General features: G+C 54.4%; 1 protein-coding gene across 1 annotated transcript; it reads left to right on the top strand.

Annotated features, from left to right (window-relative positions):
• The first annotated feature begins 1040 nt into the window (after positions 1 to 1040).
• On the top strand, positions 1041 to 26778 carry COL9A2 (collagen type IX alpha 2 chain). The gene is made up of 32 exons (XM_074555675.1): positions 1041 to 1535; positions 6232 to 6306; positions 9767 to 9802; positions 9889 to 9951; positions 11089 to 11142; positions 12501 to 12536; positions 12686 to 12709; positions 12835 to 12888; positions 13829 to 13882; positions 14006 to 14053; positions 14150 to 14206; positions 15117 to 15170; positions 16123 to 16176; positions 16739 to 16792; positions 16964 to 17017; positions 17098 to 17151; positions 17290 to 17343; positions 17522 to 17575; positions 17675 to 17728; positions 18286 to 18330; positions 18441 to 18494; positions 18720 to 18773; positions 18844 to 18897; positions 20150 to 20221; positions 20302 to 20337; positions 20467 to 20511; positions 20645 to 20677; positions 21708 to 21854; positions 22268 to 22322; positions 23192 to 23380; positions 23467 to 23544; positions 24940 to 26778. The coding sequence occupies exons 1-32, from the start codon at positions 1056 to 1058 to the stop codon at positions 25143 to 25145; spliced, it is 2481 nt and encodes an 826-aa protein (XP_074411776.1). The 5' UTR covers positions 1041 to 1055; the 3' UTR covers positions 25146 to 26778.

Below are 26778 nucleotides of genomic sequence, written 5' to 3'. Positions count from 1 at the left end.
CCCTTCCCTTCCCTTCCCTTCCTCTTTTCCCCTTCTTTTCTTTTTTTATCCCTTTCCTTTCCCTTCCTTCTTTCCCCACCCCTTCCTGTTTTTCCCCATTCCTTCCCAATTCCTTTTCCCTTTCCTTCCTGTTTTCCCCTTCCCTTCCTTTTTTCCCAATTCCTTCCATTCTCTTTCACTTCCTTCCTTTTCCCCATTTTTTCCCTTTCCCTTCCCTTCTTCCTTCCCCCCCCCATCCGTTCCCTTCCTTTCTTTTATTTCCCATCCTTTCCTGTTTTCCCCATTCTTTCTCCATTCTCTTTCCATTTCCTTCCCTTTTTCCCTTTCCCTTCCCTTCCTGTTTTCTCCTTCCCTTCCTTTTGTCCCCATTCCTTCCATTCTCTTTCCCTTTCCTTCCATTTTCCCCCACTTCCTTCCTTTTCCCCCTCTCCCTTCCCTTCCCTTCCCTTCCCTTCCCTTCCCTTCCCTTCCCTTCCCTTCCCTTCCCTTCCCTTCCCTTCCCTTCCCTTCCCTTCCCTTCCCTTCCCTTCCCTTCCCTTCCCTTCCCTTCCCTTCCCTTCCCTTCCCTTCCCTTCCCTTCCCTTCCCTTCCCTTCCCTTCCCTTCCCTTCCCTTCCCTTCCCTTCCCTTCCCTTCCCTTCCCTTCCCTGGGGACATCTCGGGGGTGACAATTGGGGCAGGAATCCCCCTGGGGTGGCAGGATCTGGTTCCCAGTGCTGTCCCCATGTCACCTGCAGCCACAACGCGCGGTGGCGCTGGGATGGTGCCGAGATGGGGACACCACGGGGACATCCTGGGACAGCCTGGCCGGGCTGTCCCCGCCAGCAGCTCCTGAGTTGATCCCTGTCCTGTTCCAGTCCCTCGTCTGTGCCAAATTCTGTCCCCATCCTGCCAAATTATGTCATCATCGTGCCAAACTTTGTCACCATCGTGCCAAATTCTGTCCCCATTTTGCCAATTCCTGTCCCCATCGTGTCAAACTCTGTCCCTATCGTGCCAAATCCCATCCCCATTGTGCCAAATTCTGTCACCACCATGCCAAAACCTATCCTCGTCATGGCAATTCCTGTCCCCATCATGCCAAACCCTGTACCCATTGTGCCGAATTCTGTCCTCATTTTGCCAAATTCTGTCACCACCATGCCAAATCCCATCTCCATTGTGCTAAATCCTGTCCCCGTCCTGCCAAACTCTGTCCCCATCATGCCAAACTCTGTCCCCATCGTGCCAAATGCTGGCCCCATCCAGCCCAGAATCGCCACGGACTCACCTGAGAGGGGCGGGGACCTGCCCTCATCCCTCTGCTCCATATTCATGAGCCCCTTCCTCCTCCTCCTCCTCCTCCTCCTCCTCCTCCTCCTCCTCCTCGCCCAGCCCTCCCGGTGTCCCAGGGCGCTGCGAGCCGGCTCTCGGTGCCCGCCGCGCTCGGTGCCAGCCCCGCTCGGTGCCAGCCCCGCTGCCATGGCCCGTGCCACCAGGCTGGTGTCGCAGCTCTGGCTCCTGCTCCAAGCCTCCTGCCTCTGCCTGGCCCAGCTCGTAAGTGCCGCGCTCCATTCCCGGGCTGGAGATGGGGATGGAGCAGGGATGGAGCCGGGATGAAAATGGGATTGCAGAGGGGACATTCCCCATCTCCACTCCCTCGCAGTGCTGAGCCCTTTGGGTTTATTCCCCCAGCACTTTTCCCTTGTTTTTCCCAGGAATTTTCCCTCTGGGAGGGTGGGAACAACCACAACCCCGACCCGCCAGAGATCTCTCCGTGCAGACTTGGAATTTAACTTTGCTAAACCATTTTCGTTTGATTTTCCCCCCTGGAGCGGCAGCGGGGGGCTCTGTCTTCCCTACGGGTTATTTTTTCTGCTCCTGCTTTCCTGGGATGTGCTGCAAATCCGTTCTGAGCAGGGCTGGGGGGCTCTGACACTCTTGGGGTGGTCTCAGGGCTCCACGGGGGATGCTGGGGGTCCCCAGACACCCCTCAGTGCAGACTTGGAAAATAACTTGGAAAATCGGTTTGATTTTCCCCCCCTGGAGCAGCAGTGCGGGGCTCTGTGCTTCCCACTTTTCTGGGATTTTTCTGGGGAATTTGCTCCTGCTTTCCTGGGATGTGCTGCAGATCCGTTCTGAGCAGGGCTTGGGGGGGCTCTGACACTCTTGGGGTGGTCTCAGGGCTCCGTGGGGATGTTGGGGGGTCCCCATGGACTCTGCAGGCTCACCCAGGGGCAGGAGAAAATGGATCTGGAAAAAGGGAAGGTGAGCCCTGCAGAGGGGCAGGGAGTGGGATTTCACCTAGGAAAACTCTCCTTGTCTTATAGCTGCGAAAAAAATCAGGTTTTGGGGAATTTTTCCGTGTGGTTCCTTATCTTATAGCTGCAAATAATCAGATTTTAGAGGTTTTGGGGAATTTTTCCGTGTGGTTCCTTGTCTAATAGCTGGAAAAAAAATCAGATTTTAGAGGTTTTGGGGGAATTTTTCCGTGTGGTTCCGTGCCTTATAGCTGGAAAAAAAAATCAGATTTTAGAGGTTTTGGGGAATTTTTCCATGTGGTTCCTTGCCTTATAGCTGCAAAAAAATCAGATTTTAGAGGTTTTGGGGGAATTTTTTCATGTGGTTCCTGAGCTGCCTGTTGGAAATTGGGGGACACCTCCTTCCTAAACCCCCCCCCTGGGGTCCTCATGGGTTTGTGGGAGCAGGGGAGGGGAGCAGGGGGGATGTGGGAATTTTGGGAACAAGGAACCCTTTGGAATTCATTCCTTGGGCAGCACAAAGGTGCCATTCAGGGGCGATCCCAGGAATGGGCTCAGGGATTGATCCAAGGTGGAGCTGGGGCTCCCCTTTCTGTGCAAAAACCAACAGCACCTCGCACCCCTATAGATTTACGTTGATTCCTTATATTTATATTAATTCCTACATTTATTCCTTCTATTTATATTTATTTTTTAAATTAATCCAGCCTGAGCGGCTGGAGGAGTGCAGGAGCGCAGCCCAGCCACCATTTACTCCCCATTTCCAGGCACACCAAGGCTTCAGTGTTCAGCTCTGGAATCTCTTCCCCCCTGAACTCCCTGTTAGGATAACAGAGGTTTCTTTGCAGAGTCCTGTGCAAACCTCAAAGGCAGGAGCAGCCTCTGGGAGCTTCCCTGAATGGAGCTTTTGTCTGGAGCCCGGGAGCAGAGCCAGCCTGGCCCAGGGAGAGCTCACACGCAGGGGCTGGGGGTCCCCACCTCGTCCTGGGGGTGAATCCTGACAGGGCTCCCAGAAATCCCATTCTGAGATAAAAAGGGGTCTTGGAAATGCTGCTGTCACCCCATGGATGCCCTGATCTGGGAGTGGCAGGAAAGGGGGGACAGAGATGGGGTAGAAATGCTTGGAGTGCCTGCTCCATTCTGCTTGGAGATTCTGCTCCATTCAGGCAGGAGCAGCAGGGAAAGAAGGAGCAGAAATGGGGTAAAAATGTCATCCCATGGAGATCCTGTTCCATCAGGGCAGGAGATCCTTGAGCACCATGAAAAGAGGGAGCAGAAATGGGATAAAAATGTCATCCCATGGAGATCCTGCTCTGTTGGGGCAGGAGATCTTTGGACAGCAGGGAAAGAGGGAGCAGAGATGGGGTAAAAATGTCATCCCATGGAGTTCCTGCTCTGTTGGGGCAGGAGATCTCTGGATATCAGGGAAAGATGGAGCAGAAATGGGGTAAAAATGTCATCCCATGGAGTTCCTGCTCTGTTGGGGCAGGAGATCCTTGGATGCCAGGGAAAGATGGAGCAGAAATGGGGTAAAAATGTCATCTCGTGGAGATCCTGCTCCGTCAGGGCAGGAGATCCTCAGACACCAGGGAAAGAAGGAGCAGAGATGGGACAAAAATTCTGACATCCCACGGAGATCCTGTTCCATCAGGGAAAAAGGGAGCAGAAATGGGATAAAAATGTCATCCCATGGAGATCCCTCCTCCTTTGGGACAGGAGATCCTTGGATACCAAGGAAAGAGGAAGCAGAAATGGGGTAAAAATTTAAGCCCATGGAGATCCTGCTCTGTCAGGGCAGGAGATCCTTGGACAGCAGGGAAAGAAGGAGCAGAGATGGGACAAAAATTCTGACATCCCATGGAGATCCTGTTCCGTTGGGGCAGGAGATCTCTGGATATCAGGGAAAGAGGGAGCAGAGATGGGGTAAAAATGTCATCCCATGGAGATCCTGCTCTGTTGGGGCAGGAGATCCTTGGATATCAGGGAAAGAGGGAGCAGAAATGGGGTAAAAATTTCACCCCGTGGAGATCCTGCTCCATCAGGGCAGGAGATCCTTGGACAGCAGGGAAAGAAGGAGCAGAGATGGGACAAAAATTCTGACATCCCATGGAGATCCTGTTCCATCAGGGAAAAAGGGAGCAGAGATGGGGTAAAAATGTCATCCCATGGAGTTCCTGCTCCATCAGGGCAGGAGATCTCTGGATATCAGGGAAAGATGGAGCAGAAATGGGGTAAAAATGTCATCCCATGGAGTTTCTGCTCTGTTGGGGCAGGAGATCCTTGGATATCAGGGAAAGAGGGAGCAGAAATGGGGTAAAAATTTAAGCCCATGGAGATCCTGCTCCATCGGGGCAGGGAGATCCTTGGGCACCAGGGAAAGAGAGGGTGGAAATGTGGTAAAAATTTAATCCCATGGAGATCTCGCTCTATCAGTGCAGGAGATCCTTGGACAGCAGGGAAAGAAGGAGCAGAGATGGGACAAAAATTCTGCCATCCCACGGAGATCCTGCTCTATCAGGGCAGGAGGCCATGGACAGCAGGGAAAGAGGGAGCAGAAATGGGGTAAAAATTTCATCTCATGGATATCCCTGCATGAGAACCTTGGATACCAGGGAAAAGAGAGCAGAAATGGGGTAAAAATTTCATCTCATGGATATCCCTGCATGAGAACCTTCGGTACGAGGGAAAAGAGAGCCGAAATGGGGCAAAAATTTCATAATTTCATCCCATGGAGATCCTGCTCCATCCAGGCAGGAGGAGTAGGGAAAGAGGGAGCAGAGATGGGGTAAAAGTTCCATCCCATGGAATTCCTGCTCCATCAAGACTGGAGATCCTTGGGCAGCAGGGAAAGAGGGAGCAGAAATGGGGTAAAAATTTCATCCCATGGAGATCCTGCTCTGTTGGGGCAGGAGATCCTCAGACACCAGGGAAAGAAGGAGCAGAGATGGGACAAAAATTCTGCCATCCCACGGAGATCCTGCTCTATCAGGGCAGGAGGCCATGGACAGCAGGGAAAGAGGGAGCAGAAATGGGGTAAAAATTTCATCTCATGGATATCCCTGCATGAGAACCTTGGATACCAGGGAAAAGAGAGCAGAAATGGGGTAAAAATTTCATCTCATGGATATCCCTGCATGAGAACCTTCGGTACGAGGGAAAAGAGAGCCGAAATGGGGCAAAAATTTCATAATTTCATCCCATGGAGATCCTGCTCCATCCAGGCAGGAGGAGTAGGGAAAGAGGGAGCAGAGATGGGGTAAAAGTTCCATCCCATGGAATTCCTGCTCCATCAAGACTGGAGATCCTTGGGCAGCAGGGAAAGAGGGAGCAGAAATGGGGTAAAAATTTCATCCCATGGAGATCCTGCTCTGTTGGGGCAGGAGATCCTCAGACACCAGGGAAAGAAGGAGCAGAGATGGGACAAAAATTCTGCCATCCCACGGAGATCCTGCTCTATCAGGGCAGGAGGCCATGGACAGCAGGGAAAGAGGGAGCAGAAATGGGGTAAAAATGTCATCTCATGGATATCCCTGCATGAGAACCTTCGGTACCAGGGAAAAGAGAGCAGAAATGCGGTAAAAATTTCATCCCATGGAGATCCTGCTCCATCCAGGCAGGAGCAGTAGGGAAAGAGGGAGCAGAGATGGGGTAAAAGTTCCATCCCATGGAATTCCTGCTCCATCAAGACAGGAGATCCTTGGGCAGCAGGGGAAGAGGAAGGAGGGGTAAAAACGCTGCCATTGCCCCATGGAGACCCCGCTCTGCTCCCCATGGACAGCACAACAGGAGAGGGGAGAAATGGGATAGAAACTGGGCAGGGAGTGAGGAGCTGGAGGTGCCAGTGTGAGAAATTCTGCATGTCCCCATCCGTGCCCCACAGGAGGGGCAGAGCTCTGAGCCCTCGGGGTGTCTCCATCCCATCTCCCTGGAATTGGATTCCCAGCACATCTCGGGCTCCTTCCTGACGTGGATCCCATCCCTTTTCCCCACAGCGAGGGCCACCAGGAGAGCCTGGCCCACGAGGGCCCCCTGGTCCCCCAGGAGTGCCAGGAGCTGATGGCATCGACGTGAGTGAGCAGGGAGGGAGGGAGGGAGGGGACACGGAGCACAAAAGGGACATTGTGAGTGGCACAGGGCCGGGGGTGCCTCTCCGTGCTGTTCCCACTCCTGATTTCAGGCAGACAGAGCAGCCCCAGCTCGGTTTGGTGCTGCACCCCAAATCCAGCTGCATCCACAATTGGGGGTGCAATTGGTTTTTGGGGGATGATTGGGGCTGGGAGAACCCCAGAGGTGCCCACTGAGCTCCAAAAGGAATTTTGGGTGGGATTGGTTTTTGGGGAATGCAGGATGGGGAGGTTGGGGTGTACTGGGGGATGGTTGGGGCAGGGAGAACCCCAGAGGTGCCCACTGAGCTCCAAAAGGAATTTTGGGTGGGATTGGTTTTTGGGGAAGGCAGGATGGGGATGTTGGGGTGTACTGGGAGATGGTTGGGGCAGGGAGCACCCCAGAGGTGCCCACTGAGCTCCAAAAGGAATTTTGGGTGGGATTGGTTTTTGGGGAAGGCAGGATGGGGAGGTTGAGGTGTAATGGGGGATGACTGGGGCAGGGAGCACCCCGGAGGTGCCCACTGAGCTCCAAAAGGAATTTTGGGTGGGATTGGTTTTTGGGGAGTGCAGGATGGGGAGGTTGACTTGTACTGGGGGATGGTTGGGGCAGGGAGCACCCCAGAGGTGCCCACTGAGCTCCAAAAGGAATTTTGGGTGGGATTGGTTTTTGGGGAAGGCAGGATGGGGAGGTTGGGGTGTACTGGGGGATGGTTGGGGCCGGGAGAACCCCAGAGGTGCCCACTGAGCTCCAAAAGGAATTTTGGGTGGGATTGGTTTTTGGGGAGTGCAGGATGGGGAGGTTGGGGTGTACTGGGGGATGGTTGGGGCAGGGAACACCCCAGAGGTGCCCACTGAGCTCCAAAAGGAATTTTGGGTGGGATTGGTTTTTGGGGAGTGCAGGATGGGGAGGTTGAGGTGTACCGGGGGATGGTTGGGGCAGGGGGCACCCCAGAGGTGCCCACTGAGCTCCAAAAGGAATTTTGGGTGGGATTGGTTTTTGGGGAGTGCAGGATGGGGAGGTTGAGGTGTACTGGGGGATGGTTGGGGCAGGGAAAACCCCAGAGGTGCCCACTGAGCTCCAAAAGGAATTTTGGGTGGGATTGGTTTTTGGGGAGTGCAGGATGGGGAGGTTGGGGTGCACTGGGGGATGGTTGGGGCAGGGAGCACCCCAGAGGTGCCCACTGAGCTCCAAAAGGAATTTTGGGTGGGATTGGTTTTTGGGGAGTGCAGGATGGGGAGGTTGGGGTGCACTGGGGGATGGTTGGGGCAGGGAGCACCCCAGAGGTGCCCACTGAGCTCCAAAAGGAATTTTGGGTGGGATTGGTTTTTGGGGAATGCAGGATGGGGAGGTTGAGGTGTACTGGGGGATGGTTGGGGCAGGGAGCACCCCAGAGGTGCCCACTGAGCTCCAAAAGGAATTTTGGGTGGGATTGGTTTTTGGGGAATGCAGGATGGGGAGGTTGGGGTGTACTGGGGGATGGTTGGGGCCAGGAGAACCCCAGAGGTGCCCACTGAGCTCCAAAAGGAATTTTGGGTGGGATTGGTTTTTGGGGAGTGCAGGATGGGGAGGTTGGGGTGTAATGGGGGATGGTTGGGGCAGGGAACACCCCAGAGGTGCCCACTGAGCTCCAAAAGGAATTTTGGGTGGGATTGGTTTTTGGGGAAGGCAGGATGGGGAGGTTGAGGTGTACTGGGGGATGATTGGGGCAGGGGGCACCCCAGAGGTGCCCACTGAGCTCCAAAAGGAATTTTGGGTGGGATTGGTTTTTGGGGAGTGCAAGATGGGGAGGTTGGGGTGTAATGGGGGATGACTGGGGCAGGGAGCACCCCAGAGGTGCCCACTGAGCTCCAAAAGGAATTTTGGGTGGGATTGGTTTTTGGGGAGTGCAAGATGGGGAGGTTGGGGTGTAATGGGGGATGACTGGGGCAGGGAGCACCCCAGAGGTGCCCACTGAGCTCCAAAAGGAATTTTGGGTGGGATTGGTTTTTGGGGAGTGCAGGATGGGGAGGTTGAGGTTGAGGTGGGGCAGGGAGCACCCCAGAGGTGAAGGGAGGACCTGGGGGGGTACAGGGATATCCCAGTGGGTTCTGCAGAGGGATTTGGGGGGGATTGGGGCTCTGGACCCTCCATGGGTTGTGGGATGGGGGCCCAAACAGAGGGGAGCCCTGTGAGGCAGCAGAAAGTGCCCTTTCTCCAGGATGTGGTGTTATTTTAGTGTTATTTATACCCAGAGCAGCCACAGCGCTTCAGAAACGCCAGAACAACCCTCACAAAAACCCCAGAACAACCCTCACAAAAACCCAGAAAAACCCTCACAAAAACCCAGAAAAACCCTCACAAAAACCCACTTCACAAACCCCATCAAACCCCTCACAAAACCCCAGCAGAACCCTCGCAAAATCCCACTAGAAACCCCACAAAAGCCCCCTCAGAAACCCCCTCAAATCCTCACAAAACCCCAATAAAACCCTCACAAAACCCTAGTACAACCTTCAGTAATTCCCCCTCACAAAACCCCCAAAAGCCTCACAAACCCCACTAAAATCCTGCCAACCCCCCAAAAAATCCTCCCAAACCCCAATAAAACCCTCACAAATACCAAAAAACCCTCACAAAACCCCCATACAACCTTCAGCAATTCCCCCTCACAAAACCCCCAAAACCCTCACAAATCCCACTAAAATCCTGCCAAACCCCCAAAAAATCCTCCCAAACCCCAATAAAAACCTCACAAAACCCTAGTACAACCTTCACCAATTTTTCCTCACAACACCCCCAAAAACCCTCACAAAACCCCCAATAAAATCCTCAAAAAACCCCAAAAACCCTCAAAAACCCTGAAAAACCCTCCCAAACCCCAATAAAACCCCCACAAAACCCTCCCAAAACCCAGCACAACCCTCACTAAAACCCCACCTCACAAACTCCAATAAAACCCTCACAAAACCCTAGTACAACCTTCACCAATTCTCCCTCACAAAACCCCAAAAAAGCCTCCCAAACCCCAATAAAACCCTCACAAACCCCAAAATACCCTCCCAAACCCCAACAAAACCCTCACAAAACCCTAGTACAACCTTCACCAATTCCTCCTCACAAAACCCCAAAAAACCCTCCCAAACCCCAATAAAACCCTCCCAAACCTCAATAAAACCTTCACAAAATCCCCAATAAAACCCCCACAAAACCCCAAAAAAACCCTCAAAACCCCCGAAAAAACCCTCTCAACCCCCAAAAAAACCCTTGAAAAACCCTACTAAAACTGTCATAAACCCCAAAAAACCCAACCCCGGCCCCATCCTGCCCTGCCTGTGGGATCCAGCAGCTCCCCCCTGTCCCAGGAGCAGGGCAGGGATTGGGGTCCCCAGGTTGGGCTCTTTGGGGTTCCCCATCCCTTTCCCACCTCTCCCCTTTCCCCAGGGTGACAAAGGCCCTGCAGGATCTGCCGGCTCCCCGGTGAGTACCCAGCCCACCCCTCAGCAGGGTCCTGCTCCTTCCATGGGGTCTCCTTCCCACCGAATCCCAATTTTTCATTTCTCCAGGGTGTCAAGGGTGACCCTGGAGCCCCTGGCCCGGATGGACCCCCAGGGAAACCTGGAATTGATGTGAGAACTGTCCCCTGTCCCCTCCTGTCTGTGGGGTCACAGCAAGCTGCTCCTGTCCCCAGGCTCTGCCCCACATTAAAATGTGCCCAAATCCCTTTTGGGCAGGAGCTGGAAGCGCTTTGGGAATCCCAAATGAGCTCAGGAAGAGCTTTTGCTGCCCTTTGTCACCTTTAGGATCACAGCAGGGCTCAGGAAGAGCTTCTGGCACTGCTGCCCACCTTGGGGATCCCAAAAGAGATTGGAAATTACTTCTGCCACCCCTTCCTACATTGGGGATCCCAAAAGAGCTTCTGTCACCCCATCCCAAACTGGGATTCCAAAAGAACTTGGGAATCCCAGAAGAGCTTGGGAATTGCTTCTTCCACCCCCTTCCACCTTGGGAATCCCAAAAGAGATTGGGAATTGCTTCTTCTACTCCCTCTCACATTGGGAATCCTAAAAGAGCTTCTGCCAGTCCTTTCCACGTTGGGAATCCCAAAAGAGCTTCTGCCATCCCCTCCCAAATTGGGAATCCCAAAAAAACCCCTGGGAATTGTTTCTGCCATCCCCTTCCACTTTGGGGATCCCAAAAGAGCTTCTGTCACCCCATCCCAAATTGGGAATCCCAAAAGAACTTGGGAATTGTTTCTGCCATCCTCTCCCACTTTGGGGATCCCAAAAGAGCTTCTGCCACTCCTGCCCACATTGGGAACCCCAAAAGAGCTTGGGAGTTGCTTTTCCACCCCTCCCCACCTTTGGAATCCCAGCAGAGCTCCTCTTGTTTCCTCCAGGATAAAGCTGAAGTGTCCCCCACTGTCCCCCCTTCTGTGGCACCCATAAGGTGGCACCTTGCCACTGTCCCCTCCCTGGCACAGCCTGGCAGAGGTGGTGGCCGGAAGGGGACGGAGCTGCCACCCCACCCTGGCTGTCCCCAGGTCCCCTGGGGGTGTGATGGGTCCTTGGGGAGGTTCCTGCCCCATCCCAGGGGTAAAATGGGGATCAGGGATGGATGGAGCTGCCCACGTGTCCCTGGGGTGTGTGGGGGTCCCTGCAGGGCGTCCCTGTGCTGTGAAATTCCTGACGGATCCAACCCAGCAAGAATTCCTGGCTGGAGAGGAGGAGGAATGGGGATAACTCGCGGGGTCTCTTCCCTTGCAGGGCCTGACGGGAGCCAAAGGGGAGCCAGGACCCTCTGGCAGGCCGGGAACCAAAGTGAGTGAGGGGCAGCCCCGGGCTCCTCATCCCAGGATCCCTCATTCCCAAATTCCAACATTTCCAAATTCCCACCTTTCCAAATCCCCACCTTCCAGAATTTCGACCTGCCCAAGCTCTCTCATTCCCAGGCTCCCATCTTCCCAAATTTCCACTTTCCCAATTTTCCACCTTTCCAAGGATCCCACCTTTCCAGCTTTCCCAAATTTCCACCTTCCCAAATTCCCACCTTTCCAAATCCCCACCTTCCAGAATTTCTACCTGCCCAAGCTCTCTCATTCCCAGGCTCCCACCTTCCCAAATTCCAACGTTTCCAAATTCCCAAGCTCCCTCATTCCCATGCTCCCACCTTCCCAAGTTCCCACCTTCCCAAATTCCCACCTTCCCAAGCTCCCTCATTCCCAGTCTCCCACTTTCTCAGGCTTCTACCTTCCCAAATTTCCACCTTTTCAAGGATTCCACCTTCCCAAATTTCCAACCTTCCCAAATTTCCACCTTACTAATTTCCCACCATCCCACCTTTCCAGCCTTCCCGAATTTCCAGCCTTCCCGAATTCCCACCTTTCCAAATCTCCACCTTCCAGAATTTCGACCTTCCCAAGCTCCCTCATTCCCATGCTCCCACCTTGTCAGGATCCCACCTTCCCAAATTCCCATCTTCCTGATTTTCCACCTTTCCAAGGATCCCACCTTCCCAATTTCAAACCTTCCCAAATTTCCACCTTTCCAAATTCCCACCTTCCCAACAATCCCACCATCCCACCTTTCCAGCCTTCCCAAATTTCCACCTTTTCAAGGATCCCACCTTCCCAAATTTCTGACATTCCCAAATTTCCACCTTCCCAAATTTCGATCTTACCAATTTCACACCTTTTCAAATTCTCACCTTCCCAAACTCCCTCATTCCCAGGCTCCCGCCTTCCCAAATTTCCATTTTTTCAAGGATTCCACCTTCCCAAATTTCCAACCTTCCCAAATTTCCACCTTCCAAACTTCCAACCTTCCCAATTTCCTACCTTCCCAAATTCCCATTTTTCAAGGATTCCACCTTCCCAAATTTCCAACCTTCCCAAATTTCCACCTTCCAAACTTCCAACCTTCCCAATTTCCTACCTTCCCAAATTTCCACCTTCCCTATTTCCCACCTTTCCAAGGATCCCACCTTCCCAAGCTCCCTCATTCCCAGGCTCTCCCCTTCCCCCAGCCCCATCCTGGGCCCATCCCCACCACTCTGGAAGGGACCCATGGGTGCAGGAACTCCCTGATGGAATTTCTGGCCCCGAGGCTGCACCCAGGGAGGGGGAATTGGAGCAGATCCTCCTTTTCCAGCTCCTGACTCTCCTCTTGTGTCCTGGCAGGGCCAGCCCGGACTCCCAGGGCCACCAGGGCTCCCTGTGAGTATCTGCTGCTCCCATGGGTGGGGTGGGCACCCCCCAGGTCCCATCCTTGGTGGTGGGGTGGGAATTGCTCTCCTTGGGGCAGGAATTCTGGAGGATTTGGGGAATTTGAACCAATTGTAATTTATTTTTTTTTTTTGTCGCAGGGCCCTTCACTGCCAGGACCTCCTGTAAGTGCCACGTGGGGCTGGGATGGGTGGCCTTGGAATGGTGCAGGAGGAGCTCAAAGCTCAGAGGGGAGGGATCAGGATGGGGCCTCTCTCATTCCATGAATTTCTCTCCCTTTCTCCCTAAGGGGCTTCCAGGCCAGGTTGGACTTCCCGGGGAGATCGGAGTGCTGGGCCCCAAGGTGAGGAGCCAGGAGGGGACAGGGAGGAACTTCCCCACCTTGGAACTTCCCCTCCTTCCACCAGGAGCTGCTTCTGTGCCCTCCAGGGCTCCTGGGATGATCCTGAAACGTGGGAATGGAGGTTCCTTTGGTGCCATCACCCTGGGCATGTCCCCATTCCTGTACCCTCCAGGGCTCCAGGCATGTTCCTGAAACGTGGCAATGGAGGTTCCTTTGGTGCCATCACCCTGGGATGTCCCCATTCCTGTGTCCTCCAGGGCTCCTGGAATAATCAGGGATGATCCTGAAACGTGGGAATGGAGGTTCCCTGGGTGCCATCACCCTGGGATGTCCCCATTCCTGTGTCCTCCAGGGCTCCTGGGATGATCCTGAAACGTGGGAATGGAGGTTCCCTGGGTGCCATCACCCTGGGATGTCCCCATTCCTGTGTCCTCCAGGGCTCCTGGGATGATCCTGAAACGTGGGAATGGAGGTTCCCTGGGTGCCATCACCCTGGGATGTCCCCATTCCTGTACCCTCCAGGGCTCCTGGGATGATCAGGGATGATCCTGAAATGTGGGAATGGAGGTTCCCTTGGTGCCATCACCCTGGGATGTCCCCATTCCTGTACCCTCCAAGGCTCCTGGGATGATCAGGGATGATCCTGAAATGTGGGAATGGAGGTTCCCCTGGTGCCATGACCCTGGGATGTCCCCATTCCTGTGTCCTCCAGGACTCCAGGCATGGTCCTGAAATGTGGGAATGGAGGTTCCCTGGGTGCCATCACCCTGGGATGTCCCCATTCCTGTGTCCTCCAGGGCTCCTGGGATGATCCTGAAATGTGGGAATGGAGGTTCCCTTGGTGCCATCACCCTGGGATGTCCCCATTCCTGCTGTGACATCCTGGCTCTCCACCTCCCCTCCTCATCCCAATTTCTCCTTTCCTGGCTTTCCTTCCTAGGGTGACCCCGGACCCGACGGCCCAAGGGGTCCCCCAGGCCCTCCAGGGAAACCTGTGAGTATCCCCCGGGAGGGATTGGGGCTGGAATTTGAGCTCTGGCTCTCCCCTCCCACCCTACTCCTTGTTTCCTGCTCCTGATGTAAAATCCTGGAATTCTGATGGTTTCCTTCCCTGCAGGGACTCCCGGGACACCTCCAAGGTGTGGAAGGCAGCGCTGATTTCCTGGTGAGAGCTGCCATCACCTTGTCCCCCACTGTGTCCCCTCTTCCTGGCCTTCTCCAGGTCATTCCCAACTCATCCTTTTCCCTCCTCTCCTCCCAGTGTCCCACCAGCTGCCCCCCAGGTCCCAAAGGCCCCCAGGGACTGCAGGGACTGAAGGTAAGGAAATCCTGGAGATGCCGGGGGGGGGGGAAAATGGGAATTGTCACCTCCAGGATGTGGTGGAGTGAAGGATCCTTCTCTGCATCTCTGGATCTCCAGGGAGGCCTGGAGGGAAGGTCCCTGTGGGTCCCCAGCCCCTTCCTGGGGGTGGCATCCTGTGCCAAAGCCCCAGCCCCAGCTCAGGATGTCACTTGTGGGATTCTGAATGTCCCCAGTGGGATTTTGAGCCCATTCCATGTCACCTGTGGGATTCTGAACCTCCCCAATGTCCCCAGTGGGATTTTGAGCCCATTCCAAGTCACCTGTGGGATTCTGAGCCCCCTCAAAACGTCCTCAGTGGGATGTCCCCACTCATCAGTGTCACCAGTAGAATTCTGAACTCCCCATTGTCACCTGTGGGATTCTGAAGTCCCCTCAATGTCCTTATTGGGATTTTGAACCCCTCAATGTCCCCAGTGGGATTCTGAGCCCCCCAATGTCCCCATTGGGATTCTGAGCCTGTTTCATGTCCTCAGTGGGATTCTGAGCCCCCCAATGTCACCTATGGGATTCTAAAGCCCCTCAATGTCACCATTGGGATTCAGAGTCCCCCAATGTCCCCAGTGGGATTTTGAATCCTCCAATGTCACTGATGGGATTCCGAGCCCCGCAATGTCCCCAGTGTGATTCTGAGTCCCCCAATGTCCCCAGTGGGATTCTGAAGCCCCCCAATGTCCCCAGTGGGATTCTGAAGCCCCCCAATGTCCCCAGTGGGATTCTGAGTCCCACCACATCCCCAGCGGGCACCCCAGGGTGGGATGTGGTGGCAGGGGGGGGGGGCTCTGTGGGACGTGGCCACCAGGATGGTGCCACCACCCTGCAGCTGTGCCAGGGATTTTCCTCACGGATTTCCTCTCCCCTCCCACAGGGACACAGAGGCCGCCCTGGTGCCCTCGGAGAGCCTGGAAAGCAGGGAGAGCCGGTGAGTGCTCCAGCAGATCCCAGATGGATCCCAGCTGGATCCCCACCAGATCTCAGCCAGATACCCGCAGGATCTCAGCAGGATCTCAAGAAGATCCTGTCAGGATCTCAGCCAGATACCAGCAAGATCTCCAGGAGATCCCAGCCAAATCCCACATGGATCCCAGTAGGATCCCAGCTGGATCTCAGTAGGATATCAGCTAGATCCCAGCAAGATTTCAGCAGGATCTCAGCCAAATCCTAGCCAGATCCCAGCAGGATCCCAGCCAAATCCCAGATGGATCCCAATAGGATCCCAGCTGGATCTCAACAGGATCCCAGCCAGATCCCAGCAGAATCTCAGTAGGATTTCAGCAGGATCTCAGCCAAATCCTACCCAGATCCCAGCAGGATTTCAGCAAGATCTCAGCCAAATCCTACCCAGATCCCAGCAGGATTTCAGCAGGATCTCAGCCAAATCCTACCCAGATCCCAGCAGGATCACAGCCAGATCCCTGCAGAATCCCCACCAGATCTCAGGAGGATCCCAGCAGGATCCCAGGAGGATCTCAACATGATCCCCACCAGATCCAAACAGGATCCCTGCAGGGTCTCAGCAGGATCCCAGCAGAATCCCCACCAGATCCCCACCAGATCCCTGCAGGATCAACACCAGATCTCAGCCAGATCCCAGCAGGATCCCAGCAGGATCCTGGGAGGATCTCAGCTGGATCCCAACAGGATCCAAGTGTGGTGGTCCCTGTGGGACTGGACCCAGGGAAAGGGTTTGGGAAGGGAAATGAAGAAGGGAGGAAAGAGGAGAATGGAAAATGTGGGAATGGGAGACCAGGGTGGCTTCCTGGGCAGGGCCACCTGTCCCCATTCCCTGCTGGGTGCCAGGTGTGGGCTGTGGTGTCCCCAAGGTGCTTTGTGTCCCCTCTCCCTCCAACATTCCCTTTTCTCTCCACTCCCAGGGCCCCAAGGGGGATGTTGGTGCCTCTGGAGAACAAGGAGTCCCAGGCCCTCCGGTAAATCCTTCATTCCTCTTTTCCTCTGTCCCCCAAATGCTGCAGGAACTGGGGGTGGCCTCTTTGTCCTTGTCCCCAGACACCAGGGAGGTGACACCAGCCTGTCCCTGCTGAAGCAAAGCCTCCATCCCATCCCTCTCCCAGCCATGGATGCCACCAGTTCTCCTTCTGCAGAGCTCCATGGGCACCTGGGCTGTTCCCAGGATAATTTGGGATAAATCCCTGCTGTCCCCTGAATCCCCCTTGTCCCAGAGGGGAATTAAACCCACAGGAATTCTCAGAGCACTTTGAAGATGAAAAACAATTACTGGGCTGAGCCCAGCAGGCCAGGAAAGGGCAAAACTGCTTTGAAGCCAAGAGCTGTGGCCCAGGGAAGGGGCTGCAGTTTGGAGTTATGGAATTGACAGCTGGAAAAGCACCTGCTGGGGGCTCTGGAATTAGGAGGGACTGGAATTCCTCGTGTTTGGATTCCCAGTGTTGGGTTTTGCTGTAATTGCTGCTTTCCCCTGGGCTGGTTTGGTTTTTTTTCCCAGCTGAATTTGCTGTGTTTCCTTCCCTGCAGGGACCTCAGGGCCTCAGGGGGTACCCTGGCATGGCAGGACCCAAAGGGGAGACGGTGAGTGCGGGCGGCATCCCCTGGCTCCGGCCTCCAGATGCCACCGAGATCATTCCCAGCATCATCATCATCATCATCATCATCATCATCATCATCCCTCCATGCTGGGCCATCTCAGGGGTGCAGGGATGGGTTGGGATGGGAATTGACCTTTCCATGCTCTCTTTCCAGGGCCCTGCTGGCTACAAGGGCATGGTTGGAAGCATTGGAGCCGCTGGGAGGCCGGTGGGTGTCCCCTCCTCAGCCCTGCCCGCTCGGGGGTCCCACCTTGCCCTGCTCAATCCTTGTGTTCCTCTCTCCTCCAGGGCAGGGAAGGCCCCAAGGGACCGCCTGGGAGCCCTGGTGACAAGGGAGAGCTGGTAGGTGACCCCTCAGTGGCAGTGTCCCCTTTTCCCCAGCTTGGCACTGTTCCCTCGGTGCCCTCGAGGGGCATCTCCAGCTCCCAGCTCTGTCCCCTGCACCAGCAGGACACTGACACTTGTCCCCTCCTGCTCTAGGGTGGCCGTGGCATCAGGGGACCTCAGGGTGACATCGGTCCCAAGGGGGAGAATGTGAGTACAGCTGGTGGCACCTGTGCCCTGCCCATCCCTGGCTGTGCCATCGTGTGTCCTTGTCCCCTCCAGCACACACACCTGGAATGTTCCTTTCCCTCCCCACGTTTTTTTGTCCCCACCGTGAGCCTTTGAGTCCCTTTGAGGTGTCCCATGAGTGGCTCTTGTCCCTTTTCAGGGCCTCCCGGGCATCGATGGCAAGGATGGCACCCCAGGGATCCCAGGAGTGAAGGTGAGGGAATGCCACCCGTGGGAAAAATGGGAATGGCAAAGGGAACAATGTCCCTTGTGGGCACCCCAATCCTGGTGACACCCCCTCTGTCCCTCGCAGGGTGGCACAGGACAGGCCGGACGGCCGGGAACGCCGGGACACCGGGGACAAGCTGTGAGTGAGGGACCACCAGGCTGTCCCCTGAGGGGTGACAGCACTCTGCCAGGGGTGCCAGGGCCAGCATGCCATGGGGACACTGAGCTGTGCCAGGGGTGTCACTCTGTGCCAGGGCCAGCATCCCATGGGACACTGAGCTGTGCCCAAGGGTGACACCCCGAAGGGACACTGAGCTGTGCCAGGGGTGTCACTCTGTGCCAGGGCCAGCATCCCATGGGACACTGAGCTGTGCCCAAGGGTGACACCCCAAAGGGACACTGAGCTGTGCCATAGGGTGACACACCGAGGGGTCACTGAGCTGTGCCAGGGGTGACATCCCGTGCCCGGGCCAGCACGCCAAGGGGACACTGAGCTGTGCCAGGGGTGTCACTCTGTGCCAGGGCCAGCACCCTGTGGGGGACACTGAGCTGTGCCCAGGGGACATTGAGCTATGCCCAGGGGTGACACCCTGAGGGGACACTGAGCTGTACCAGGGGTGTCACTCTGTGCCAGGGCCAGCACCCCATGGGACACTGAGCTGTGCCCAGGGGTTGATCCCAGCGTTGTTCCCTTAGGGATTGCCAGGCCAGCCAGGAAGCAAAGGTGGCCCAGGTGACAAGGTGGGTGACACCTCTGAGCATCCCCCCTGCTGCTCTTGTCCCCTGCCTGTCCCTGCTGTCCCCACTGTCCCTCCCTGTCCCCTCTGACCCCCGTCTCTCTCCCTCCATAGGGTGAATCGGGTCCTCGGGGCCACCCCGGTGCCACCGGTGCCCCAGGGCAGCTTGTAAGTACCGAGATGTCGCCGTGTCCCTCCCGGGGACAGCCTCTCTTTTTTCCCTTTTATTTCCCGTTTCCTGCGAGCTCAAAGCAGAATCGGGCACTTCATTGCCACCCTGCTCCTGTCACCACCCTGGTGACAAGGACAGGGCCACCCCTGCCTCGGGGAAGGACAAGGAGCACACCACGCCCGTCAATCGCATTTCTGTGGGATTTTCTCTCCCGTTTTTAGGGCGAGCCCGGACCTCGGGGTGAGCAGGGCCCGCAGGGTGTCCCCGGGCCGAAGGTGAGTTGGGGACACCGCGGGGGTGTGGCAGTGCCAGCGGGGGTGGCCCTGACTCCGCTCCTTCCCGCAGGGTGACAGGGGCGAGCGCGGCCTCGTGGGACCTCCGGGAGAGCAGGGCAGAGCGGTGAGTTGTCCCCAGAGCCGGTGAGTTGTCCCCAAAGCTGGGCTGGGACACAGGGAGTGCTCTGAGTTGTCCCCAGAGCCGGTGAGTTGTCCCCAAAGCTGGGCTGGGACACAGGGAGTGCTCTGAGTTGTCCCCAGAGCCGGTGAATTGTCCCCAAAACTGGGCTGAGACACGGGAGACACTCTGAGTTGTCCCCAAAGCCAGTGAGTTGTCCCCAGAGTTGGGCTGGGACATGGGGGATGCTCTGAGTTGTCCCAAAAGCTGGTGAATTGTCCCCAAAGCAAGGTTGGGAGATGGGAGATGCTCTGAGATGTTCCCAGAGAGGAGCTGGGACATGGGACAGGCTCTGAGTTGTCCCCAAAGCCACTCTGGGACATGGGGGATGCTCTGAAGTGTCCCCAAAGCTGGTGAATTGTCCCCAAAGCTGGGCTGGGACATGAGAGTTACTCTGAATTGTCCCCAAAGTCACTCTGGGACACAGGAGATGCTCTGAGTTGTCCCTAAAGCCACTCTGGGACATGGGGTATGCTCTGAAGTGTCCCCAAAGCTGGTGAATTGTCCCCAAAGCTGGGCTGGGACATGGGGGATGCTCTGAGTTGTCCCCAAAGCTGAGCTGGGACACAGGGAATGCTCTAAATTGTCCCCAAAGCCACTCTGGGACACAGGGGATGCTCTGAGATGTCCCCAGAGAGGGGCTGGGACATGGGACAGGCTCTGAATCGTCCCCAAAGCCACTCTGGGACATGGGAGATGCTCTCAGCTGTCCCCAAATCCAGGCTGGCACACGGGGGACACTCAGCTTGGGATGTGGGATTGCAAGCCTGGCTTTGGGATCAGTGGGGCACAGCCAGACCTCCCCCTTTGATCCGGGGTCAGTCCCATGCCTGCCCTGCTGCTGAGGGATTAGGGAATAGCTCAGGGATTAATGGGACCCCAGCTGGGACAGGAATTTCCTCCCATCCCAGGAGAGCCCAGCCCCTCTCCAGAGCTTTCCTGCACTGGAACAACAGCCAAAAATCTGATTTTTGGTGCTTTTCCTGTGGACAGGAATCCATCCATGGAAGATCACTGCTCTGGGCATTGATTCTCCATGGTTTTGTGCCCTGTGTCCCCTCAGAGCTGGGATTTAGGGAAGGTTGGATGCTGGAGGATGAGGAGCTGCACCTCAATGCCTTGGGGATGATTCACTGATGGGTAAAAATCTTTCCATTGTCTCCTCTCACTCATTTTCCCATATTCCTTGGATTTCCAGGGCCCAAAGGGTGAGCAGGGCCCACCAGGCATCCCAGGACCCCAAGGCTTGCCTGGAGTCAAAGGAGACAAGGTGACAGCTCTGGGGACAGCAGGGTGGCTTTGAGGGGACACTGCTCTGAGCTGGGCTGATCCCACTTTTTCCTTTCCCAGGGCTCTCCAGGGAAAACCGGCCCCAAAGGCAGCACTGTGAGTTCATCCCAGGCTGGGATTAACAGAGCTGGGATTAACACTGACTCCAGGCACTTTCTCCATGAATTTCCCCTTTGGGAATGTTTCCTTTGGGAATGTTCCCATCTCTCTTTGCCTTTCCTTTAGGGAGATCCAGGAGTCCACGGCCTGGCAGGGCTCAAGGGAGAGAAGGTGGGTGCTTCTAGAAAATTCTTGGAATGCTGGGGGATCCCTTGCCATGCTGGGGAATCCTGCCTGGCATTAAATCCCAGCTCCTAAATCCCTGCTGTCTCCTCATCGCCTTTTCTGTGTCCTCTGTACCCAGGGGGAGTCAGGAGAGCCAGGACCCAAGGGACAGGTGAGTGATGGGGAATTTGGGACCAAGGGGACCCCAAAACTTGGGAGGATTTGTGGGATCCTCAGCTGGGTCTTCCCTGCTGAGGTGCTGGAGGAATATTTTCCCTGGAGATGGGGCCAATGACCATGATCCGCCCTGGATTCAGGCTCAGCTCCTCCTTGGGGTTAAACCCTGGATTCAGGCTCAGTTCTGGGCTCAGCACCAGGTTCAGGCTCAGCCCTGTTTTGGGATCCAGTGCTGGATTCAGCCTCAGCTCCATTTTGGGATCCAGCCCTAGATTCAAGTTCAGCCCCAATTTTTGGGATCCAACCCTGGATTCAGCCCCAGGCCAAATTTTTGGGATCCAGCCCCATTTGGGATCCAGCCCTAGGTTCAGCCCCAGCCCCAGTTTTTGGGATCCAGCCCCAATTTTTGTGATTCATCCCTGGATTCAGCCTCAGTCCCATTTCTGATCCAGCCCCAATTTCTGGGATCCAATCCGTTTTTGGGACCAAGCCGTGGATTCAGTCCCAGCCCAAAATTTTGGGATCCAGCCCTAGGTTCAGCCCCAGCCCCATCTTGGGTTCAGCCCCAATTTTTGTGATCCAACACTGGATTCAGCCCCAGCCCCATTTGGGATCCAGCCCAAAATTTTGGGATCCAGCCCTAGGTTCAGCCTCAGCCCCATTTGGAATCAAGCCCCAGTTTTTGGGATCCAACCCTGGGTTTGGGTTCAGCCCCAGCCCCAATTTTTGTGATTCAGCCATGGATTCAGCTCCAGCGCCATTTGGGATCCAGCCCCAAGTTTTGGGATCCAGCCCCGAGTTTTGTGACCCAGCCCTGGCCTCAGCCCCAGCCCCATTTGGGATCCAGCCCAACTTTTGGGATCCAGTCCCAATTTTTGGGATCCAGCCTGGGTTCACCCCCAGCCCTTTTGGGACCCAGCCCTGCCTGTGGTTTTTGGGACATTTTGGGCTCTCGGGATGCAGCCCCCGTGTTCAGCACAGCCTGAGCCCCTCATGCCCCTCTCTCTCCATCCATCCCTCCTCAGCAAGGCATCCAGGGAGAGCTCGGCTTTCCCGGCCCCTCGGGGGATGCAGGAGCGCCGGGAATTCGGGGCTATCCCGGCCCGCCCGGCCCACGGGGGCTGGTGGGGGAGCGCGGAGTGCCGGGAATGCCGGGCCCGAGGGGCACAGCCGTGAGTACCCCGATCCTACAAACCTCCTCATCCTCTCTGCTCAGCAGGGATTGCTTCTGCTTCCCACCCAGCTCCTCTGGGAACACGCTGCTGTTCCACTCAGGAGCTGGGATTCCGCTTTCCTGGGGAGGAATTCTGTCTTTCCACTGTGTATGGCATCCAAAAACTGTCCCTATATAAATTAGCCAGCAGCAGAGATTTGCAGGGTTGTGATTTTTCCCTAAAAACCTCATTTGTGACTCCAATGCCATGAGGGGATGCATGGAGTGAGCTGAGTGTGGAGTGCTTGGGACAGAACAGAGGAAAGCAGGGTGGGAAGGTGACCTGGGATGCAGGGAGGGGATGGGGATTGGGATTTGGGCTGGGAAGGGCTCTGTGAGGGGACAGAAGGAGCGAAATTCCCTTCCTGGCAGGGCCGGGATGCTGGGGACCAGCACATTGTGGACGTGGTGCTGAAGATGCTGCAAGGTGAGGGTGGAGCGGGGCCACCACATCCTATGGATCCCATGGATCTCTTCCCATGGATCCCTTCTCATGGATCCCACCTCATGGATCCAGTGCATCCCATCCCATGGATCCCATGTGGATCTCTTCCTATAGATCCCACCCTATGGATCCCATTGTTCCCATCCCATGGATCTCTTCCTATGGATCCCCTCCCATGGATACCACCCCATGGATCCTGTGGAATCCCCTCCCCATGGATCTCACCCTATGGATCCCATCCCATGGATTCCATGGTTCCCATCCCATGGATCCCATCCCATGGGTCCCATCCCATGGATCCCATGGGTCCCAACCCATGGATCCTATGGATCCCACCTCATGGATCCCATGGATCCCATGGATCTCTTCCATGGATCCCCTCCCATGGATACCACCCCATGGATCCGGTGGAATCCCCGCCCCATGGATCTCACCCATCCCATGGATTCCATGGTTCCCATCCCATGGATCTCTTCCTATGGATCCCATCCCATGGATACCACCCCATTGATCCCACCCAATGGATCCCGTCCCATGGATCCTGTGGATCCCATCCCATGAATCCCATCCCATGGATTCCATGGATCCCACCCCGTGAATCCCACCCCATGGATCCCACCCCATGGTTCCCATCCTGTGGATCCCATTCCATGAATCCCATCCCATGGTTCCCACCCCATGGATCCCACCCCATTGATCTCACCCCACGGATCCCATGGTTCCCACCCCATGGATCCCACCCTATGGATCCCATGGTTCCCACCCCATGGATCCCACCCTATGGATTCCCCCCTATGGATCCCATGGTTCCCACCCCATGGATCCCATCCTGGCCTCTCTCTGCCCCACAGAGCAGCTGGCAGAGGTGGCCGTGAGCGCCAAGAGAGCCGCCCTGGGTGGGGTCGGGGCCATGGGACCCCCCGGTCCCCCCGGCCCCCCAGGGCCACCCGGTGATCAGGGACCCCACGGCCCCATGGGACCCCGAGGTGTCCCCGGAATCTTGGGAGCTGCCGGGCAGATCGGCAATGTCGGACCCAAAGGTGGGTGGTGGTGACACACTTGTCCCTGTCCCTGATGGCCCATCCGGGGTTTCCATGGAGTCCTTCTCTCCTTTTTGTACCCACAGGGAAGAGAGGAGAGAAGGGCGAGCGGGGAGAGGTTGGCCGTGGCCACCCAGGAATGCCGGGTCCTCCAGGGATCCCAGGTGAGACCAGGTGTCCCCAGGTGGCCTTTGTCACCTTGGGGTGATGAGCCCAGCAGTGGCTGGGGACCTTCTGATCCATGCGACAAAAACTGACCAGGTTCATCCCACAAAAGCTGCTTAGGTTTGTCCCACAAAAACTGCCCAGGTTCATCCCATAAATGTGCCCAGATCTATCCCACAAAAACTGCCCAGGTTCATCCCACAAAACCTTCTCAGGTTTATCCCACAAAATTTACACAGGTTCATCCCACAAAAACTGCCTAAGCTCATCCTGTAAATCTGCTCAAGTTTATTCCATAAAACCTGCCTGGGATCCTCCCACAAAATGGGCCCAAGTTCATCCCATAAAACTTGCACAAGCTCATCCCACAAAACCTCAATTCATCCCTATTTTTCAGAGAAAAGTCCCTATTATTTCTCAGGGGAAAAAAACCTCCCTATTTCTGAGGGAAAAAACCCTATTTCTCAGGGGAAAATGCCTATTTCTGAGGGGAAATACATATTTCTCAGGGAAAATCCCTATTTCTGAGGGGAAACCCCTATTTCTGAGGGAAAAACCCTATTTATGAGGGAAAAATCTCTATTTCTGAGAGAAAAATCCCTAATTCTGAGGGCAAAAATCCCTAATTCTGAGGGGGAAATCTCTATTATTTCTCGGGGAAAAAAGAAACATCCCTATTTATCAGGGAAAAAAATCCCTATTTCTGAGGGAACAATTCCTATTATTTCTCAGGGAAAACCTGCTCTTTCTAACGGGAAACCCCTATTTCTGAAGGAAAAATCCTTATTTCTGAGGGGAAAATCCCTATTTCTGAGGGAAAGATCCATATTTCTGAGGAAAAAATCCATATTTTTGAGGAAAAATCCCTATTTTTCAGGGAAAAATCCATATTTCTGAGGAAAAAAAACCCGTATTTTTGAGGAAAAATCCCTATTTCTCAGGGAAAAATCCATATTTCTGAGGAAAAAATCCGTATTTTTGAGGAAAAATCGCTATTTCTGAGGGAACAATCCCTATTATTTCTCAGGGAAAACCTGCTCTTTCTAACGGGAAACCCCTATTTCTGAAGGAAAAATCCCTATTTCTGAGGGAAAAATTCCTACATCTCAGGGGAAATCCCTATTTCTCAGGGGAAAATCCCTATTTCTGAGGAAAAAATCCGTATTTTTGAGGGAAAATCCCTATTTCTGAGGGGAAATCCATATTTCTGAGGGAAAAAATCCTACATCTCAGGGGAAATCCCTATTTCTCAGGGAAAAATCCATCCTTCTGAGGAAAAAATCCGTATTTTTGAGGAAAAATACCTATTTCTGAGGGGAAAAATCCCTGTTATTTCTCAGGGAAGACCTATTTCTCAGCTTGATTCTCAGCACCTCACCACGTTGCCTTTCCAGGTCTCCCGGGCATCCCCGGCCACGCTGTGGACGGCAAGGCGGGCGAGCGGGGCCAGCCGGGCTCCCCGGGCGAGGCGGGCCGGCCGGGGCTGCCGGGGCCCGCGGGCCTGCCCGGCTTCTGCGAGCCCGCCGCCTGCCTGGCCGCCTCGGCCTACGCGGCCGCTCGCCTCACGGAGCCGGGCAGCGTCAAGGGCCCCTCGTTCTGAGCGATTCCCCGTGAAAATCCCTTCCCAAAGTGACCACAACACTGCAGTCCCACAGGGAGAAGTTTCCGTGCTTTCCCGCTTCTGGTGTGAGGGTGGAGGCGGGGGAAAACACAGCTTTAAATTGTTTAAATTTTGGGACCTGATTTTCTTTGACACAGTTCTGGCAGCATAAAAAAATCTTAGAGTGGGTATAAATTTTATTTAAATACACTTTAGGGTTGCTCCGTTCTGAGCAATTTCCTAAGGAAAATCCCTTCCCAAAGTGACCACGACACTGCAGTCCCACAGGGAGAAGTTTCCGTGCTTTCCCGCTTCTGGTGTGAGGGTGGAGGTGGGGGAAAACACAGCTTTAAATTGTTAATTTTGGGACCTGATTTTCTTTGACACAGTTCTGGCAGCATAAAAAAATCTTAGAGTGGGTATAAATTTTATTTAAATACACTTTAGGGTTGCTCCATTCTGAGCAATTTCCTAAGGAAAATCCCTTCCCAAAGTGACCACAACACTGCAATCCCACAAGGAGAAGCTGCCGCACTTTCCCGGTTCTGGTGTGAGGGTGGACAGCAGGGAAAACACAGTCTTAAATTGTTAATTTTGGGACTTGATTTTTTTTACTCAGTTCTGGCAGCATAAATTCTATTTAACTATACTTTAGGGCTCCTCTGTGCTGCCCCTCATTCTGAGTAATTCCCTCATGAAAATCCCTTCCAAAAATGACCAGAACACTGCGAGAAGCGGCCTCACATTCCCGGTTCTGGCATGAGGGTGGACAGCAGGGAAAACACAGCCCTAAAATTATAATTTCGGGACTTGATTTTTTTTTTACTCAGTTCTGGCAGTATAAATTTTATTTAAATACACTTTAGGGTTTCTCTGTCCTGCCCCCTGTTCTGTGCAATTCCCTCATGAAAATCCCTTCCCAAAGTGAACACAACACTGCATGAAGCTTCCGCATTTTCCCGTTTCTGGGGTGAGGGTGGACATAGGGAAAACACAGCCCTAAAATGTTAATTTTGGGAATAACCCCAAATTTGGGACATAATTTTCTTTTACAGAGGTCTGGCAGCATAAAAAAAATCTTAGAGTGGGCATGCATTTTATTTCAAGGGGAGAAGCTTCTGCACTTTCCTGGTTTTGGGGTGAGGGAAAACGCAGCCCTAAAATGTTAATTTTGGGACTTGATTTTTTTTACACAGTTCTGGCAGCATAAATTTTATTTAAATACACTTTAGGGTTCCTCTGTGCTGCCAGAATCTGTAAAGAGATCTTTATGTAAACCAGAATCAGGGCCTCTAATCCTGTTTCCGTCCATGGGGTTTCAAATCTGCTCCTGGCACCCTTTCCCAAAAAAACAAACAAAAAAATTGGAACAGATTTTATAATTCCCTGTGATGTTTGAAGGAGCTGGTGGAAATTCCATTTTTAGCCTTCTCTTTTCTTTTTTAAATTGGAATTTTTTAAGTCCCTCCCAAAACCAAAATCATGGTTTGATTATTTAACAGAATTCCCAGCTCCAACTTGGTCACTCCCAGAGCTGTAAATCTTTGTAAAATAGGGATATTTTATAATTGTGATGAGGAAGACACTAACTTTTGGAAAAATGGACAATAAAACCAAACTGAATTCTTAATAA

Source organism: Zonotrichia albicollis, chromosome 20 (assembly GCF_047830755.1).
Source record: "Zonotrichia albicollis isolate bZonAlb1 chromosome 20, bZonAlb1.hap1, whole genome shotgun sequence".
Taxonomy (NCBI): Eukaryota; Metazoa; Chordata; class Aves; order Passeriformes; family Passerellidae; genus Zonotrichia; species Zonotrichia albicollis.
Note: the sequence above shows the minus strand (reverse complement) of the source record. Positions and strands in the feature narration are given on the sequence as shown.